This window comes from Takifugu rubripes, chromosome 12 (genome assembly GCF_901000725.2).
Source record: "Takifugu rubripes chromosome 12, fTakRub1.2, whole genome shotgun sequence".
NCBI lineage: Eukaryota > Metazoa > Chordata > Actinopteri > Tetraodontiformes > Tetraodontidae > Takifugu > Takifugu rubripes.
The window spans coordinates 2,340,597-2,360,310 of record NC_042296.1 but is presented as its reverse complement, the minus strand read 5'-3'; the positions used below and the strand labels follow the sequence as shown (position 1 = coordinate 2,360,310).

The 19,714-nt window shown below is 50.7% G+C and overlaps 1 protein-coding gene across 1 annotated transcript; it reads right to left on the bottom strand.

Moving 5' to 3' along the window:
* Positions 1 to 698: 698 nt before the first annotated feature.
* Positions 699 to 19,359, bottom strand: pard6gb (par-6 family cell polarity regulator gamma b). Its single transcript, XM_003968842.3, has 3 exons — positions 19,030 to 19,359; positions 16,070 to 16,292; positions 699 to 2,256 (listed from the first exon to the last, which is right to left on the bottom strand). The coding sequence occupies exons 1-3, from the start codon at positions 19,099 to 19,101 to the stop codon at positions 1,202 to 1,204; spliced, it is 1,350 nt and encodes a 449-aa protein (XP_003968891.1). The 5' UTR covers positions 19,102 to 19,359; the 3' UTR covers positions 699 to 1,201.
* Between the last annotated feature and the right edge of the window lie 355 nt (positions 19,360 to 19,714).

The following is a 19,714-nucleotide window of genomic DNA, read 5'->3' as shown; positions in this document are numbered from 1 at the left end:
AATTCTAAATAAACATTTCGTGGTGTCTTGTATTTTAATAACTAACCCCACCAGCAGATGGCAGCAAGGGGCAGACTTTGCAAAACCCTCATTGACCTGTACCAGTCATGAATTGTTTGTTCATATCAGGTCCGCTTGAGCAGGATCAAACTCCCCTTAATATGACATGAATATGGTTTCAAGATGTCAGTGTTACGCTGGTGACCCCAATTATTCCCCTAAACTGACAAAAATTGGACCGTCACCCCTCAGTTTTCGGTTTTTATCTCAATTCCATTTAGAGAATTGCCATTCATCACTTTACCACACAAAACCCCTTGAGCAGGTTAGCTATCTGGTCCAAGTGCCTCATACCTGCCGACTACATTTGGGTCTGATCGAGGCTGCCACCAGAGGAAAAACAGCTGCGTGTCAAGTGATCCGTTATCAGCTAAAGCTCCGTGGCATCTTGATTAAACACAGAGGGCAAACATTCGTTAAGGGCAGTTTGCTGCCGTGAGCAGATCTCCTGCATTCCCCTTCCATGCCTGTGCTGAAGTCAAAGCAATCTGAAAAGAGAGGAATTTAACCTTCAGATAGCCCAGCTGCATCTGTGATGTCTACAGAAATGTACTGTTGGGGTAACAAAGACATCAGCTTTCTTCTAATCCTGTTTGTTGCCCTCTTTTAATACAAATAACAGATTTCTACTCGTAAACTTGTGTCTTAGAATAATTTATTTGAACAGATATAAGGATTCAATCACGATCATCAATGCATAAAGGAACTATTTAAAAAAAAAAAAATCATACTCTACACAGCATTTATCGGAATATAAGAAATATAGATTTACTCTTTAAAAACATCCAAGGAAAAAAAACAAAACCCAAGTTGGTCCCAAAAATAACGAAAATCATCTTAATACAAGTGGTCACTACGGAAAGATATTAAGGAACATTCAAACTTCTCAAAGAAAGTGGAAGAACTGTCAAAATGTCTGATGTTTAAATACACAAAACTCTGTTTTTGAGAGAGGACAAATACAGGAGGCCATCTAGACATTGGTTCCTGGTTTGGAAAGTCCTATCGTGGATTATCTCGTAAAGAAGTATCTAAAAATAATAATAATTAGTATCCATTAAAAGAGAGGGATGCTGATGAAATCCGACCGGGAGTTCCAGTTTTAGTCTGTTTGGTTGGAAAGTTTCTGTCTGTCTGTCTATTATAGGGTAATAACGGTGCCGTCCTCCTCCACGCCGCCCCGGGGCAGAGCCAGGCTGTGCCGTGGGTCCGTTTTCATGGAGCTGAGGATTTTGTGCAGGCTGCCGTTGCTGTGGCGGAGGGCCGGGTTGCTGCTGTGATGCGGGGGCTGCGTTTGGTGGTGGCGGGACTGTTGCTGCTGCTGGAGGTTCAGGTCTTTGTGCAGCTGGTAGCTGAGGCTGCTGTGGTGGGACCCTCCGTTGACGCTGGGCTGAGAGTGGAAGGAGACGGTGGAGACCACTGACGACGGGCGCGTGGGGGGGCTGGGAGGCGCCGCGGGGCCCAGGACTGTCGTCGTCGGCGTCTGTTGATGCGTGCGGGACACGTTGGACGCTATAGAGACGTTGGACCTCTGAGACGGTCGCTTCATGCTGCTCTCGATGACGATGTCAGTCTCTTCGTCACTCTCCAGATCGTCCTGGTACCTGCTCGCTCCAGGCGCCGTGAGTCCCATCGAGGCCGAGGGCGGGTTGGGGAAACTCGTCGACCCGCTGCTGTCCGACGACTGGCCCGAGCTTCCGGAGATCCTGCTGCTCCGGACCACGTTGTTGCGCTGGTTGACGGGCTTAACCGTCACAATCAGGTTGTGGCTGTTGGCGATCATCATATCCGTCACCTGATCCAAGGACTTCCCCGTCACCTCGATGCCGTTCACCTCCAGCACCTCATCGTTAACCGCCAGCAGCCCGGTGCTCTCCGCCAAGCCTCCCGGCACCAGCCGAGAAATGAAGATGCCCGGGACTTTCTCCAGTCCGTGAGGCGTCACCCGCACGCTGGTCCCATCCCGGATGTAGAATCCCAGCGGCTTGTCGGAGCCGTGGCGGTACAGCCTGACGCGGCGGTGAGACTCGGGCAAGATGTCCACGTCGATGATGGAGGAGACGGGCCGGAAGTCCTGGGGCATGCCGATGCGGATGTGAGGCCGTTTGCGGTTGACGTCATTGTTGCGCAGCGCGACCACCGCCTTCTTCTTCCGGGTTAAGGTGTTGGTCCCGAAGTTAGCGTAGTCGACCTCTTCTGCGGAGGAACAAAAGGAGAGAAACTGTGAGAAATAAAACTCTTAGAGCACAGGCGGTGCAATGTTGACCAGATTTAGACGCCGTTAAGGCAGAAGCTCAGCGTGAACGTTCCTGTAAGTGCCGAGCTTGAACAGCATTCCTGTCAGTGCTGACAGAGGTGAACCACCCATCTGCTAACAGGAGCTGGATTGGTTCCCAGTATGCATTTCTGTCCTCGCACACAGGCGTGCACGCGCCGATCTCGATCCCAACGCGGCAGAGAAGCAACAGCTATTTTGTTTTTCTGCGAAAAGCTGAGATGTTAAAACGGAGGTGCGTTTGGAAGTCGGAGCGGAAACGTGTTTTCCAGCCGGGGATCAAGAGGAATCCTGTATGAAACAATGAAAACCTTCAAAGGGGGAGCTGGTCATCCTGGGAGCGGGAGTGGCTCCGCCAGAACAGCCAAACGAGGCTGACACGATAAACCCAAAGAAAACGGATGAAGAAGAAAACATAACCTGGGAATGGTGGCGTGCCGGAGAGTAAAAACAATATCGGCCGTGACTCCTATCTGCTCGTCTCAATAACACAGGAAATCTGGACCGAGCACAGCCTGATGTGACAGGAAGTGAGGTTCCCCAGACGGGAGCATCCCCCCCCACCCACCCACCCCGCTCCTATCCCAACAATGATGAGTCATCTTCCCCCTCCCACCCGGGACACCTGCTTCAGCGAACCACCGGGGGCGGCGGCGCTCTAAGCTCTGGCCCTTCCTTCAAAAGAGGGAGGTGGGACGCTGAAGCCAACGGGGAGTCTGAGCGGAGCCAGCTGGCCGCGCTTCCTTCCAGGCCCGGACCAGGACGGCTCCCTCCGCAACGCTGACTCAGCGTTCATGTGCGTTCTCCTACCTGCTCTTGCAGAATGTTGCCGAGGCGGCGCGTATAAATACGGCTTCGGGGTCGTGGCCCCCACGGAGGAGGTGAATTACAGCCACTAAATAAGTCCTTTTAAGTTAGCTACTTCCAAATCTTTGACTCAAAAGGAGAGCAAACGTGTTTGCCACAAGCTTAAGCCTCCTTGATAGAAACCAGGCAGAAACCCCTGCTGAGACCCATTACAGGGCTGTGGCGCCTCCGAAGAAATCCCAAATAAATCACTCTCCCTTCCCAATTTTACGATAAAAGCACCGACAGCTGTATCGCGCTATTCCATAAAGAACTGCGGAAGCCCGCATCAACATATTTGTGGGCTTGGTAATCAATAATGACGTCTTTAATTTGTGACTAATGCCTCATACTTCACGCGCTATTTAAATGAGCGAAAAAACCAGTAAGGTCACATAGTTTGCAGAGGAATGAGCCGAGTTATGCAGAAGAGACGCGGAGCCCCGGCGAGCACAGCCGGAGGTGAAGCCGATGCGCGACTCCAAACAGCAAAACAGGTCTTCCTGTTTTGCTTTAAATACACTTTTTTTCACTACTTTTGGTTAATTAGAGGTGTGTTTTTTCCACTTTGAAAGACTGCAGCATCGGATCGGGCTATCCAGCTAACAGCCCAGGACAGGTTTGAGGCTTTGCAGGTCTTTAACCTGTTCCCTTATACATCCCACCACATTTACCACTACATTCCTCAGGTGTTTCTCTCTCTGTCACACACACACACACACACCCTTAGAGCCAGCATTTCACCTCTGACCTTTCTCCCCTGAGCTGCTCTCAGTTGTTGGATAGACCACACGAGGTGGGGATGTCTGTCACCGCATGGTTTTATCTCCTCTCTTCCTGGATTTAACAGCTTTCCGCACTAGAATCTCTTTTTTTTTTTTTTTAAATACATTTACAAAACCAGAAACGTTGCAAAAAGAATTTTTATTTTACCTAAATCCCACAAATCTGCTTTACCGGTACTTGTTTGTCAGATTACATGTCTGAAACACTGAACTGAGGTGCCGTTCGGCCTGCAAATGCCTGGCAGCCTTTGATTAACTGGTTCAAATTGGCTTACCCATCATGCTTCAGTGGAACAGGGATTAGGTTTGTCAGAGGTTGTTACGATAAACTTGGTGTGATAAGACAGAACTTTGTGTGTGTGTGTTCCTGTAGATGCTACATTGTGAGGACCGGGACCCACAATTCTCTTGCAAAGTGATGTTACTTTGTCCGGTCCTCAATCCTTTAAAACATGGTTTTAAGGTTAGAATTAAGTCAGAGTAAGGATTAGAGTTAGGCGTTTGGTGGTGAAAGGCACAATTTGGGTAAAGTTTGCACTCAGAAGTAGAAGAGTGTGTATATGTGGGGGGTGGGGGGGTCAGACATGGTCGGATTGCCTCTAAAAGGCCGCCGTGTCACCTGATAGTTCGTAATTACTCGACTCCTTTGAAGTACGTGACCTTTTTTCCAGTCCGGGTTTATTGAACAAAGTTTCCGCTGATCCGTGATGTTAAAAAAAAGGGAGTAAATATCCCGACTAGGCCTACTGCTTTCTCCAATCAATGTGATGGCCCCAAACAAGAAGTCATAATTAGAACTTAAGGGACTTAAAGAAGGAACAACAGCACCTTTGAGGTGTCCAAGCTCATATTTGGGCACCGAATCCTCTCTCGCATCACTTCCTCCCACTCAAAGGCGAAATTATAAAACCTCCGGTTTCTGTGAAGGTGGTGGCCTATGCTGGACCCTACACCCGGTGACCTCCGACCTGTCCCTCTAGTTTACAGCTGCAGTCCATCTAAGCCAGTGACATTCTTACACCCCAACAACCCCCCCCATGCGATTTTTCAGCCAAGCGCGACAAATGCCTGACAGGGCAGATCACAATGAGCAGAGAGAGGGAGAGAAGAGCGACACGAGAGAGAGAGAGAGGGAGAGAGAGAGGGAGAGAGAGGGAGAAAGAGGGAGAGGGAAAAAGAGGGAGAGAGAGAGGGGGGGAGAGAGAGAGAGAGAGAGCAGAGAATGGTGCTGGGCCCTGCTGCCATTGGCGTTAGTCACTGAATACTGTGGAAGTGGGCTTCGCTTATGGGCCCCACAGACACACAAACACTCAGCTGAAAGCGCCTCGCTGTCAAAACCCACCGGGAAACCGGCCTGAAGTGGAACAGGACGAAACCCAGGACGCCGGGCGACGCCGTAAAAAAAGATCTGAGCTCGAAGGATGTTTGAATTCTTTCCTGTTGTTGTTTTACGGAGACGGGACACAACTGCATGAAAGCGGAGCACTTTGGAGCTCAAAACTAGAGGGTTTCCATGACTCCTCGGTGGTTTTACACAACTTCCAAATACAAAAAAGATAAATAAATCAGCCGACGTGCACACATCCCATGGAAGCGAGCTGCAGCGGACGCTAAATTAACCATAATTGTTACTGTACGTCTCACTCTGACTTTTTCACATTCATCAATATAAAAGGATGGAACATGTGAAGAAAAGAAAAAAAAAACCCTGAACTTCTCGTCTCCGTTAGGGAGTGTGGGAGTGTGTGCGGAGCCAGGACGTTGGGCTAACACAAACACGGGAGTGGGGTCCAAGAAGGATAAAGACGAAGCGCGTTTCTTTTTAAACATGCAAACATAGTTCGCATTTTTGCAGGGGTGGTTGAGGCTGGGCCACGGTGGAAATTTGGACAAGCTTGATAAACCTCTGTCTGTAAATCAAACTCTGCCAAGAGGCTTTCGTGGGAGCTTTCTGGAAGCTTCTGCAGCCTTAATCACGCTGCGTTCTACTAGTCGAACGAAGAAAAGTAGAATTAATTCCTTATTACTGCATTAAAATTTAGGGGTTAGGGTCCAGAGCCGGTCCTCAAAGACCATAATCCAGCCAGGTTTTCTCTCCTACCAGGCAGAAAACGCTCCCAAGCCAGGCGGGGTCCCAGGTGAAAGCGTGTTCTACCTGGTAGGACAGAAAACCCGGCTGGATCGTGGCCCTGGACCGGATCTGGACACGCCTGACGTACATGATGAGAAAAACCAAGAACGGCCGTTTTAACGCGACTTGCTTTGTAATCTAAGTGTTGAAGTAGTGAATAATCCTTGAAGTTCTCACATCTCACATTCTTTTGGGGGGGGGGGTTATCTCAACACCTGCACAGTGTGTTCCAGAATGTTCTGTAAATTATTAATGGACGTTCAGCAGCTTCAGATATGTTATTTTTCAAGTGGCGTGTGTGACAATCAGAGAAGATAAAAGTATTTTCCCTTCTAAAGACGGCTCCGTGCTTTGAACCTTCTGTACCCCCCCCTCATTCTTTCCCTCCCTTGCTACAGTGAGGTGGGGCTGCACATCTGGGACACGTTAAACGGAGCTGCCTGGTTCTCCTCCGTTCTGGCTCGGCTCAGGCACTGGGGCAGGGAGGGGGGGGGGTTTGCAACGTATCTCCCGACGCGACTTTATCGAAACCACCCCCCAGGGGCAGATTAAGCCCTGCTTGGTGGCAACAGAAATGAGGAGGAGAGCAGGCAGGAGGACGACCTCCTCTACATCGCTTTCACAAAAATGCGCTCTCGGTGTGTGTGGGGGGGGGGGTGTCAATGCCCCCACCCTCTCCCTAAATACCGACTACCACTTGGAGAAAACACGTGCTGTTGATTTAACCTCTTCGGAACCCCCCCTCCCTCCTCCGTCCCGCCTGTGCCATCTGGCCTGCAGGTACTGGCCTCCGTTCACTCCTCGCAACCATCTGAAGACAGAAATACGTCACCGTGGAGACAGCCTGGATGGACGAGCGGGAGTTTTGAGGCTAAAGCCCCCCCCCACCTCCGTTATTGGAACTCTGATGCTGGATTTGATAGTGTTAAAGGCATTTATGACATGATGATGGTCTAATAATGCAAATCTCACACAGTTTGCTGTAAAGAACCGGTTCCTTGTGCCGCCAACAACCTTCTCCCGACTGGATTTGCTTGATGTTTCGTCATGAAAAGCGATATTTGGAATTCCTGTGAGCGTGTGAAGCTAATTCATGGGTTCACTTCAGGAGGGAGGGCAGGAGAAGGCGGTTGATTTATTCCATCGCCTAAACGCGGCCGGTTTCATCAATTTGCTTATTAACTGCTGAAATAGGACAAATTGCATCACTGTATAAAGAACATTTGCATGAATATTTTCAGCAATTCCCTCAGAAATAGTTGAATTAAGTTCCGTTCTGTCCCAGTTTTCTCTTCAAAGTTACCCCAGGCACGCTCATTGTCTGATGTCAACCCAATAAACCATTTTTAAGAAAGACAGGTTCGTCCCGCCGTATTCTAAAAGGACGTCTCTTCGTCCCCGGGAAGAGTTGGACAGAACTGTAAACTGACCCTAGATGGAGGATCGAAAGACGTCACGGCCGAGCAACAAAAACGTCACTCTCTGATGTTTTACTGGCTGCAGATGACAGACAACACACAGATTAAGAGGATTTCAACCTGTCTGGCTCTCTGACTGTCTCACCACACACACACACACACACACACACACACACACACACACACATACACACACACACACACACACACACACACACACACACACACACACACACACACACACACAAGCACAGTCAGGAAATTAGATGACTGTAAAGTCCACACACAAATGTGGGCTCATTTCCTTCTGTAAACAGCGGTGGGGACCCAACGTGGCCTCTGTGAGACGGTTTTGATTCCGTTCGTATTAATCTGCCGGTTAACAGGAAAACAGACACTGAGAAAGGTGGACGCCCTCCGTCAGGCGGACGGCGCCCCGCTGAGAGCTTCTTTCATCAGCTCCCAGGAAAATCGATGCTGTTTTGTTCTCCGCATTCGCACACGGTCAAGAAAAATAATCCAGACACGTTCGTCCGTCTCCAGGTCTGTTTTTGTTATCGCTTATAGTCACGTGCCTATCGTTTCTGGGAAAGTAAAACCAAGAGCCAGGTCTGTCTGGCGCTAAAGAATGCCAGCAAACAGGGCTCTCCCCGATCGGCGCCACCCACTCAGACGCAGCGACCCATTTATTGTGTCACCGTAATCGGAGTGATGCCACCCAAGTAGAACGTCAGGTGTCCGACAAGAATGGTGTTTAACTGGAATCAACGAGTGGGCGTTGTGTAGGGGAGGGTGGCCACTGCTGGGGGGTTACAGGAGGAGGGCTTCAGGCCCAGGGAAGGAGCAGAATGTGCAACAGATCCCGGGTCAGGAGTGTTAGGACCAGAACATCTTAGAGGCCTGTCGGCTCTTTTGTGCTAACATTCTTGAGCCTGGCTCTGTCATCGGGTCACTAAAAGGTTTTTTCTGGTCTCCAGCTGAGCCCCCCAGTATGCTACGCGAGCCCAAGTCTATCGTCTGCAAGCTTGGACAGGACCCGTCCCGTCCTCCCCGGCACCTGAAACAGCAACATCCTCCTTTCTCCAACCCCCCGGCGCTAACGCTGCGCTGCCCGTGCGTTGACACACGTCCTGGCTTCTTCCTGCTCCCCCTGATTCCTTTTGTGGATTACTCAGTCTATTGTGTCCAAAGTTGCTACTCCTGTTGTCTCTCTCTCCCTCAGACACACACACACACACACACACACACACACACACACACACACACACACACACACACAATTTAAAACTTGTCTGTGAGAGCATTTGCACATTAGCCGTCAGTGTCCATTGTTTCAGCAATTCACTATTCATGTGAGGACCAGAGTCCTGGCTCATTCCTCCCCTCCTCCATTCTTTTCCTTCCTCTCCCATCCTAAACTGCTGAGTCGTCCCGATTCACCAGCGACGGGGAACTCGTGGTGCCATCACCTGTGACAGACGCCTGTCGCAGAGGCGATCAATAACATGTAGCGGCGTTGAGCGTGAAGCTAACTGAAGCTGCAGTTAAATCAACAGTTCGCTCTGGTGATTTCTGACAGCCAATCAAATGAACTCTAGGCTCCGTTGGGCCAATCACGTCGTCCCACTGGCCGGCAGGTCATGGCTGAGCAACTCTCAGACTGGTGAGGGGGGCGACAGCTTGCCTCATTGTTTTAGCCTCATGACCTTTATGAATGGCTACGTCTTAATATTGTCACACACACACACACACACACACACACACACACACACACACACACACACTTCTATATTTGTGGGGACTTAATAGACATAACAAATCATCCAGCTGGCTACCCTAACCTTGACATCCCATTAAGAACCCTGGTTCACTTGGTCCTTTACAGTTGTGGGGCCCAGCAAGATGGTCCTGCTTTGCAAACATGGCCCCATTTCGCTAGTAAAAGTAGTTTGGTACACGATACATCGTAAATGCGAGGAGACACACACACACCACAAGATAAAAAAAGTCTCAAATTCAAGTAAGAAATAGAAGGTGGTTAAAAACAGCAACTAAAACTCATCACCAGAGGAACTCAACTTCCTATTAGGTCAATGTGGCCTGACCGCAGGGGGATACCAGAAAAGTAAACAAGTCAACTCCCAGAGCAGAATCTTTCAAAAACAAACACACCACAACATTCACGCTAGTTTTTTCTCTCAATCACTGAAAGCTCGGTGCCTGTAAACACGCAACAATGCATGTAATTTTGTTAGCGTCGGCGGACCCTTCAGCCAAACCCTGAAAAGTCGGAATCTAGTGTCTCCACATGGAACCGCCCACGACTCCGTGTGTACCGACAACTCGCTGTTAATGAATTTAGCTTAGCTTGGTGTTTACAGAGAGCCGTGACCTTTTGACCCAGCTCGTGCGACGGGGCGAAAACAACCGACATCACGTGCAGCGAGAAGGCATCTGAGAACGTTTCCTCACAACCCCTGAGTTAACCCCGTGTACGCCTGAGCTCTCAGGGCTGAGCAGCAAAACCGGGCCCTCCTTTGTAATTATGGATTCCTTAAATATCCTCCTGCCGACGCAGCGCTGGGCCGATGCCGAGAAACTGGGAGCGGCGAAGCGTTAAATTGGACTGGGTGTCGGGACGCGATTCCAAAGCTAGGATTTCCTCTAAAGACGCGCGTTCTTTGCTCGAGATTCCCCTCGTTACCTTATTCATGCTAATTTCTGGGATCTCGGAGCGCTGCTCGGGAGCGTGTCCAGCCTCGTTTTTTCCAGCGGAGCTGTAATTAAGGAGGGACTGCAGCCACGCTGCCAAACATACCAGCGACTCCTCCCTCCAAAAACCCACCAACATCCACCCCCGCGTCCACACCACCCGCCCTCTCTAACCCCAAAATCTTTACCCTATCCCCCCTCGCTGTGCTCGTGACTTGGCTGTAAATTTCGCCTGGGAATTTTCCACTGAATACGTTGTTATTAAGGAAGGAAAACCTTCCCCCTTTTTCCTTTATTAAACTTTCTATAAATCTTCAATCCACTTAAAATCTGTCAACAACCCCTAAAAATGAGCTGCATCGAAGGCATCGTCATGACTACAACCGAGGAGCCGGCGTTCAAATTTCATGATTTTATGATTGTCCTGATGCGGGTTGATCACCAGGGCTGGAAAAACAAACCTGCTGATCTTATTACGACAAACAACCCAGCAAAGAACAGAAACGCTGCGGAAAAGCTCGGGAAATAAGAAGCATTTAATGTTTTTTCTCTTTCCTTCCTCTCTCTTCTGAGGGTTCACGCTGCCGAGGAGTGGCTGCGGCGGCGGCGTTGTAGGAAGTTGTTTGTTTGTCCCAGAAGGACTGGCTAAATTCATCCAGACCAGAATTCCGCATGCAGAGCCTCGGAGTCCGGGCCTATCGTGCTGCCCATGACGGTAGCGTCCCTACAGCAGGGGCGCTCTGGACGCGTCAACGCGGGGGAGCGGAGATGCGGGTCAGAGCGGGGGGGGGGGGGGGGTCGTAAAGCGCCGACTTAAGGAATGCAAACACCGATCTAGTCTCCCAAACACAACAGACCTCCGGCAGGTTTAATTAAAGCAGGAGGCATCTCGGCTCATTACGGAACACAGTGCGTCTGTTCTCGTCCCTTTTCATGTCCGCCGACGTGATTTACTGCTGGTTTATGACCGCGCCCCCCCGTCCCGCCCCGTCCCGCTCCTGGCAGGCACCCGGCTTCTCCATCGCGCTAACGATGGGTGGCGTTGTCTGCTGACAGGCAGAGGAGAGGCCACACACGGGCTTTATTGAGAGGCCCACACACACAATACCTAAGAGGTTTTACGGCGCACCGACTCATGCCCGGCTCAGACGGCGCCTCGTTTAGCCCGGCGATGCTCCGCGGCGCGTGAATACAGGCGCGGGAACGTTTCCCTGATGCCGTCACAGTCCTCGCCACTTTCTCAGATGTGTCATCAAATTGTTTAATCGAGTAGTAAAAAAAGGCCTTCGTCCCCACGCCGTGCAGGAAATCGGCCCGTGGGTGGGCGGCGAGCCGCCTTTTCTGCCCATCGACCACGACAGAGGTGAATTCAACCTGCCCCCCCCCTTCAGGGTGGTGACGCTGAAAGAATGAGGATCAGTCTGAGCCAGATACCTGCAGCGACATTCTTGAACTGGAACCAAAAATGATCAGACAGGCGGGCATTATCCCCGAGTCGGCCCGACAAGAACCATCCAGCAGCAGCGTTTAAGGGGAATGTGAAACCCTGGCAGGGGCGGAGACGGAACAAAGACGAGGATCACAGCAAAGGAGTCATAAAAGCAGAGACGGGCTGCTTAAAACACTCCTGTTTTCCCTTTAAGCGGCTGCGGGCGCCCCGGTTCTCCCTCTAGCCCCGAGGACGCTCTTTGGTACCAGCCACAAAGAGGACAGGGACCTCTGAGACTGGCTCTTTGTCACCGTCATGTCGCTGAGAAGAAGCGGAGAGCACTCAGAGCCGCATTAGACGACCAAAATAGATCTGCCTTTCTCTCTGGCGAGGCGGCGTCTGAAATGGAAATGAGCGGCGGGCGGGCAGGAACCGAACCGCCGCTTATCAAGAGACCAAATCAGCTTTGTAAGGAGCGACAGGGGTGATTTTATATTCCGAGCCGGCGATCAAACGCAGCTACCGTGACTCAGCGCTGGCACGTGCACGACAACATGGCCAGATGTTGAATCTGCACAGCTGGCTGCTGCTCCAGCACGCACACAATCATCTATTTCTAAATCGTCCACAGGAAGACGGTAATGGACGGATATTAGCAATTATAGCAGCAGCTTTTATGACCAGTAGCAACAAAATGGGAATACTCTGAAATCTTTAACCGTCCTGATTCCATCTCCACAAAAAAAATGGGAAAAAATACACACATCAAAGAACTTTATAGCGTAGCTGGAGAGGGCTAATCTGTGTTCCTGGGACTCGTCAGAGTGACGGTGGAGGTGAAAAGGTCAGGTCAGGTCTGCGGGAGGTCAAGTGTCTGGCCCTCGTCCAGCCTCCAGCCCTTTTTTATTTAATTAGTTTGAGTTTTCCAGTGTAAACGGCGGCGCTCACAGCCCGCCAAGCACAGTCCTCAAAATATAAATCCCTTATAAGCTGGAGACAGAGAAGAACGCTAGAATTCCTCTGGTACTGTTCTGCATTTAGCTCCCGGTCCAGCCCGACTCCTTTCATTTTCGAGCCACATCCCTCTTTATTTTGGCTGCGGAGTTTCCCCAGGTGTCGGGAGCCGCCGGGTAGGCGGAGCGGCAAACCGCGGCCCTGGCCGTGCCAGCTACGAAGGCGCGCAGCCGCTCGGCCTTGGCCAGCCGCGCCGGCTTTATTTAGTTAAACTTTTAGCCCTCTGACAAACAGGGGTCTCATCTCTTTGTTAAAAGTTTAGTCTGCGTGGAGGCCGCTGGCTCTCGCTACAAAAACAGCGCCATTTCTCAGCAAAAAAATCTGCGTTCCAAAAACCTGGACTGCGTTTTGCTTGGGTGAGGAGGATTTAGTCTATAATTAGCATAGCCAGAGCTAAAATCTGACTTAGATTTTAGCACAAAATATTTGTCTGAATGCTCCTTTTTCTTACGTACCCCAAAGAGGAAACAACTGAAACTCACAGATCCTGGAAGGAGCTTAGCATTTCCAACTAAAACAATTCCAGGATATTAATTGACTAACTCCTGAACACGTAATTATAACTCCTATATGTTAATGTAAGGCCACAACCATTGGGCTCAGCATTCGACCTCTATGTTTGTGCCATTTAACGAACAATTTTAGCCTACAAAAAGCCTATTTTCATCATTAAGACAGCTCAGAAGAAGTCTTTCAACAGTCCGAGGCGATGGTGAAATATGGAAAACCCGCTGATGTGTGGCTGGTTTCCCAATTTGCATCATTTGAACCGGAGATAGAATGTAAACACACAGCAGTCAAGCTAGCAGCAGTAATTCTCTGAAGTAGATGTGGTTTAAACCTTTGACATAATGACTATTCAGGCTTGTGGGTTTAACTTGTTTCTGACCGCGCCGAGTCCGTGACAACGGAACAAACACTTTAAAAGAGGAGGAAACTAGCGTTAAATGTGAGATTTCACTGCCTTTGCTAGTGCAGAAACTCCCCAAACCCTTCAAACGCAGGAATGTGCGTGCAGCTCTCCTCCTTCACCCGTCGGCATATCAGCAACGAGCGAACCGCTACGATCGCTCGCGCCGAAGACGGCGAGGAGTCGACCTCCGGCACCGCGCCACTCCTCAAATCTTTCCCTGAATTTTGCCTTCTCCATCCGTAATCTGGCGGTTCAAACTGGTCACTCAATGCAAAATGAGCTCAAGCACATTCCTCAGTTCAGTGGTCCAAGTCTGGCTCGTTAATCATTACACAACAGTCTTCCCAAACTTATTTGCCCTTGAGCAAACAGATTAGAGGCATTTTACCGTGTGTAAAGCCATTGTTGCGTTACATCACGGTCTTTTTATTATTAGGCCGAGCGTAAACGCAATTGGCTGTTTTCAGATCTGAAAGCAGTGGTTTGTGGCCAAGTCACATTCAAAACACTGGAGCGCGGTAGCGCGGTTCAGGGTTCTGCTCATGTTATCGGGACGGGGGGAACAGAACCGTGAACCGGGTCCACCACGGGTCTTAAATGAGGGTTAAGTGGGCCCTAAATCTGACTGAATCTCCTGCAGTGTGGGGCCAGACTTCAGCTGGAGTCTGCCTGTGTAACCGCGACTGTAGCCGGCTACAGCCGACTGGTGCTTGAGGAAACTTCTCCTACGAGTTCCAAACAATCATCTCTACTTGAAGCCGTCGAGTGTTTGTGTAAATAAACCCCAAAGAACAACAGCCGCTCTTACTGCAGGCTGCTGTGATTGGCACCAGCGCCGCCTTTGGGGCTCCAGCTAGATTTCTGCTCAGAACTGGACCGATTTTCTCCGTAATGTCTGATTCCCTCTGTGGTTACGCATGGAGACCTCAGAACAGCATCCTCCCGGTAACCACAGGCCAAACTCCTGCCCTCCGTCACCTCTGGAGACCGGCACAACCGGGCCGGTACTGACTGATACAGTCATTATCACACACTCGGCCAGCCGTGCACCATGCTAAGAGCTTGGTCACACACGGACCTCTTTGTGCGTAGCGGCTAACAATAGCTGGTAGTCAGGCTTAAGATGCTCAGACAGCTTCTGCATCTGTCGCACCAGCGAACGTCACCGACTCAGGACGCGTCCTTAATGGGGAGAGGTGGGGGTGGGCGGGGTGGTGCAACAGCAGCAAGTCGTACACAAACCTGATGATGTGTGCCGATGCTAAATCTGTAGCTAATAACGGCGCTCTGTTGCATTATTGAATGTGTGCAGAGAGGGTTTTTACTAATTTAGCCTGCTGAACGGTGCCGCCAGCCAGGACTGAAAAAGTGGACTTCATTTGCATGAGTCTGGTAGAAACACAGCATTTGTGCACGTATGTTTTAGTCCAGGGATGTTTAAAGCAAGGAGGTGATGAGGCGACCGCTCTTCTTCCAGGAGCAACGTGGCTAACACCAGCTATCCTAACACTTTTGCTAAAGTACTTAGTCGGGGGACAGTTGCCTCCATAATCATAAGGACTAAACAAACTGCTCTCCTATGGAAATGTTGCTGCTTCTTCAAAAGCTGAAGGAGATGCCTCATTCTGAACGCTTAATTAGCATCCAAACCTCCAGCGTGTCACATCTTCAGTATCAGTCAGCACACAAAGGCTTTATTCAGCTCCAAACTGATGAGTTCTCCCAATCACGTCTGCTGGGCTCCCCCCCGGTCCCCCTCCAATATCCAAACCCTATTTATTGCCCAAAAATCACAGCTAGCTATTGTCTTTCAACCGCTGGACAACAATTAAAACAATACCCTGGAGTGTACGTGTTCATTCCACAAGCGAGCGAGGGGCATTCCCAGGAGGATTGAGGGTCTGAATAGACGTGAATTGTGATGGATTCATTTGTATGCTCGCTAGCTCACTGCCTGGCGGTCCGTCAAGACCCACTCCAGAGGTGGGATCAGCGAGAGAGACTGGGACTGTTCCCACCCCGGGTACCATGGTGCTCCATTTGAACAAATACACACAGACGCACAAAGGTGGGGGGGGGGCTCGGCGAGGAGTCTCTTTCACGCAGGTCTTTTGTCTCTCAGTAATGTCTGGTATGCTGGGATACTGGCTTTGCTCGCTGACCTGATTTCTATGGGGTTGCCGGAGCCACGGGCCCGCGTGTGCATGTTATCATCTGCCCGCGAGCCCTTCCTCTGGATAAGACACCCGACTTAGGCAGGCAGACAGACACAGACTCAGGCTGATCCAGCCAATAAGAAGACAGGAAACACACACACACACACCAAGTAAACAAAAAGGCTTCCAGTTCCCGTAGAGGAAGACAAAAGTGGATAAAGTAAATTTTCTGAGGGGAAACTTCATTCGGGTCAGATCATTATTATTACAGCGGTATTATCCAAGCACAGAGACTGGAGCAGTTCTAGAGACGAGGCTCCGTGGGTCTACCTTGTCTCTGGATGAAGATCCTGAGCAGCGGGTGGGCCGTCGACACCGCTTTGCAGAAGTTGTCGTCGTTGTTGATGGGCAGCAGGTCGCCGTGGATGTCGGCGTAGCCGATCATCACCTCCATGTTGGCGATGCGGTGGATGTGCAGGATGAGCTTGTAGAACTCCTCGAACTTTCCGGGCTTGGCGCGGTCCACGGAGAACCGTCGGAACTCTGCGCCGTACTGTGGAGACAGGAGCGAGGTTAGCGAGGTTAGCGCGCTTGCGGCGGCAAACGGGAAGCGGAAATGAAGACGTCTACACCACACGGCTTTATCTGAACAATCGGTGTGCCAGAAGTGAGGGTCTGGCATCCTCTCAGGATGTGGAGTCAGGTCAAGACTTTGGTGAAACTGGCCCCAGAAGAGCAACACTCAGCAAAACATAAACCATTTCTAGTCAGAATGGTAAACAGCTCGCAGCTAACCAGATCACACGTGGACGTGGCAGTTAAACCACTTCTCGCACATCAAACACTTTAGCAAAGGAACAAATAACTACATCAATTCTTCGTGTTTAAGACCCTCATGCTAACGCCATGCTAACGCCATGCTAACTGCAGCCGTGTTGATTGTGCAGTAGAAACTATAAGAGCGAGGAGGACAAGTGAGTAAGATGTCCAGTACAACCCTCCCCCCACAGAGCTGTCCCAGTGCTACCAATGAGGCAACGGCAGGGGTCACTATGGGGTCATCGTGCGAGTCATAAGACAATGGGAATACAGAGGAGGGATATGGGGGCACAATGGCCCCCCCGTGCTCCATAAACCACGCCAGTGGCTTTGAGCGCTGGTGAATCGCAGCGGTAATTTGTAGACGGAGCTGATTTTTTTGTTAGCGTAATCACCGCGGAGGCGGATGCTAACGGAGGTGGAGGGCGGGAGGACGGAGAACTGCTGACGGGGGGAGAAGAGACGACAGAGGCAGCCGGCTCTGTAATTACAAGATGACGGATGCTTGCTGGGGAGGCAGACCTGAGGTGGTGGTGGTGGTGTGTGTGTGTGTGTGTGTGGGGGGGGGGGGGGGGGGGGGGGGGGTGCAACGTTGCACAACCTGGATTTGATGATCAGATGATCAAACTGAACCTTTAACTCAGGAAGCTGCCCAACAGGTTCGTCAGTACACAGACGGCCTGTTGAGCATCCACGAAAGAGAAACCCGATCAAGTCTGAGTGAGTACGCGAGACCTGGAGGGAGCGCTTGTGTTCAAGGCCCCCAGCGGTAAAAACAACCGTACCTGCGCACTGCCGCCGGCTCTGGTGGCGGTGTTTACTGGCTGCCTTGCGAGCCTCCTGAACAACCTGCAGCAGAATTCACCGCTCTGGTATTTGCAAGTCCCAACACGGTGCGATTCTTTGCCGACGCTGACGTCAAACCCAGGGCCCAGAGTAAATCACGACGACGGTGATGTCACCCGCCCGGCCGGCCAATCAGAGCGCAGGAACGAGCCGACAGGCCGAAACACGTCTCGGGGAAATGGAAGACGGTCGACTTGTATTTTCTCACCTCGGATCTTGGAATTCTAGCCTTGTGACTGAGCCGTGACACCTGTAGAGAAGCTCTTTCCGTGTTGACCCCACCTGACCCCCCCGTCACACCCTCCCTGATAAGAGCGGGAGGTTAGTGGGAAAAACAGCGGGCTGAAGCTCCAGGACGGATCAGCCAGACACCTCCGGTGTTGACCCTGATAAGATTACCTGCGGGGGTGTTTCCCCTGAGAAAGGCAAACACCACCAGCACACCTACAGCCCACCCGCCCGCCCGCCGCCGCCGACCTCGGCTTCCTGCGTTCTTGGAGCCGCACCGTAATCTTGTTTTTGGTCACACAGTCGGGATCTGTAAATACCAAACCAAGGGCACATTCCCCAGCAACTGCTGCTCACTGTGAACAACAGCGTCGGTATCAACGCCACCACAATCGGGTCTGACTTCGATACACTTGTGCTGATCAGCAGGTCGGGGTCGCGTGACCAAGCGCACCCCTCCCTTCTCCTCAGAGTGAAAATACACCCAATAATAAGACGGCTGAGCTTTATCTGACGCGTCAAGGTAAATACATGACGGCAACATGAGTCACCCCGCAGCCGTGACAGTGGCGATGACGAAGGCCCCGGTGAAGTCCTCCTCTTCTTCTGTCCCACCCACCCTGGCCATCTCCATAAAACAAACAAACCCACCCTGTCCCAGAGCAATAATAACAATTGTGATGTTTATGAGCGTCTATAAATAGACCGCACCTGATGAAACGAGGCTGTAGGGGTGTGTGTGTGTGCGTGTGTGTGTGTGTGTGGGGGGGGGGGGGGTCATCAGTCACCTATATAGAGATACACTCATGTAGGCTGAGGGGAGATGATGGATGGTCGCTGCTGAAATGTTTGTGCATTTTGTGGTCCAAACTGCAGACGGCTCCATGTGTTTGTCTGGAATCGGATCAGGATCATCACAATCTCTACAGTCTGCGCCAGTTTCAGATATCAGACGATATTAGCCATTAAAAAGAAATACACAAGTTACAACTAATGTGACAATCAGACTGACAGATGGTTGGTCTGCTTTAATCTAATGGCAGCTCAGACCGCCTGGAGCGTTTATTTTGTTGTTTAACTTCATTGCATATAACTTTGAAAATAAGTTTGAAAATAATATTGAACCCAGAACCTCCGATTGAAATCTGCTCACTATTCGATATCAGCTTCTTTCGCAGGGGCGGATGATGTCAATAATGGGTGGAAAGGGATTAAACACACGCAAACCGACGCGTCTGGCAGCTAAAACTGGGGGTTTGTGGCTGGAAAGAGGAAAGTAAGGTGTCGTCAGTTGTGGTTCCAGCTCAGCTACCGGACCGACATGTGAAACTCTTCCTCTGAGGGATTTTGGTGCCTGTTAACAACCAGAACTTCCAACTCTAAACCCTGACACTCACCTTGCTTTTGACTTCCACGGCGTTGCAATCCGCGCTCCGGAGAGGCTGAGACTTATGAAAACTCCGATTCATTTTCGTGGTTGCAGTTTTTGTACAATCCCCCCCCTAAAAAAAAAGTTCAGCTCGCTTTTGCCCACAAAAAGCGGGGCTCTGGGTCCTGATGCTCCGCTCTGGCAAAATCCGGCCGCTTCGTCTCCGGGTCCGACGTTCGTGGCTTCGCTGGGTTTATTTGAGGCTCCGGGCTGGTCTGGTTTCTGCCCGATGTGTGTCCGTCCGAGACGAGGGAACTTTCCGCCAGAACGGGAGGCGAACAACTCGCCGCGTTGACTCGGGAATGAAGTTTTCAAATGACATCAGCCCTCCCAAAAAATGGAATCCTGTGAGACGTTCACGGACTGCACGAATTCCCCATCACCGGAACCCGCGTGGGAAAAGCTGCCTTTTCAAGTCATAAGGTTTTAACAACTCAACCACAATGTAAAACAAAAACTATCTGAAACAAACGTATTATTTTAAGCACATTTAATGGAGCGCTAAGAAATCCCGTCGAAATCATTACATTATCTTCAGTTCTTCACACGCTATAAAAATATATATGTCCGACTGTACGGTAACGCAGCTCTGCGCCACAGCGGTCCTCCGGCGCGCCAGGGGGCGCGCTTATCCTTTTCCCAACATGAGCTAT

Bases quoted from the DNA above. Each gene is read 5' to 3' on its own strand.
- pard6gb (XM_003968842.3), bottom strand. From the start codon at position 19,101: ATGAATCGGAGTTTTCATAAGTCTCAGCCTCTCCGGAGCGCGGATTGC. The intron at 16,293-19,029 runs GTGAGTGTCAGG...CTGTCTCCACAG, and splicing joins CCGTGGAAGTCAAAAGCAAG to TACGGCGCAGAGTTCCGACG. The intron at 2,257-16,069 runs GTAGACCCACGG...GTTCCTCCGCAG, and splicing joins GATCTTCATCCAGAGACAAG to AAGAGGTCGACTACGCTAAC.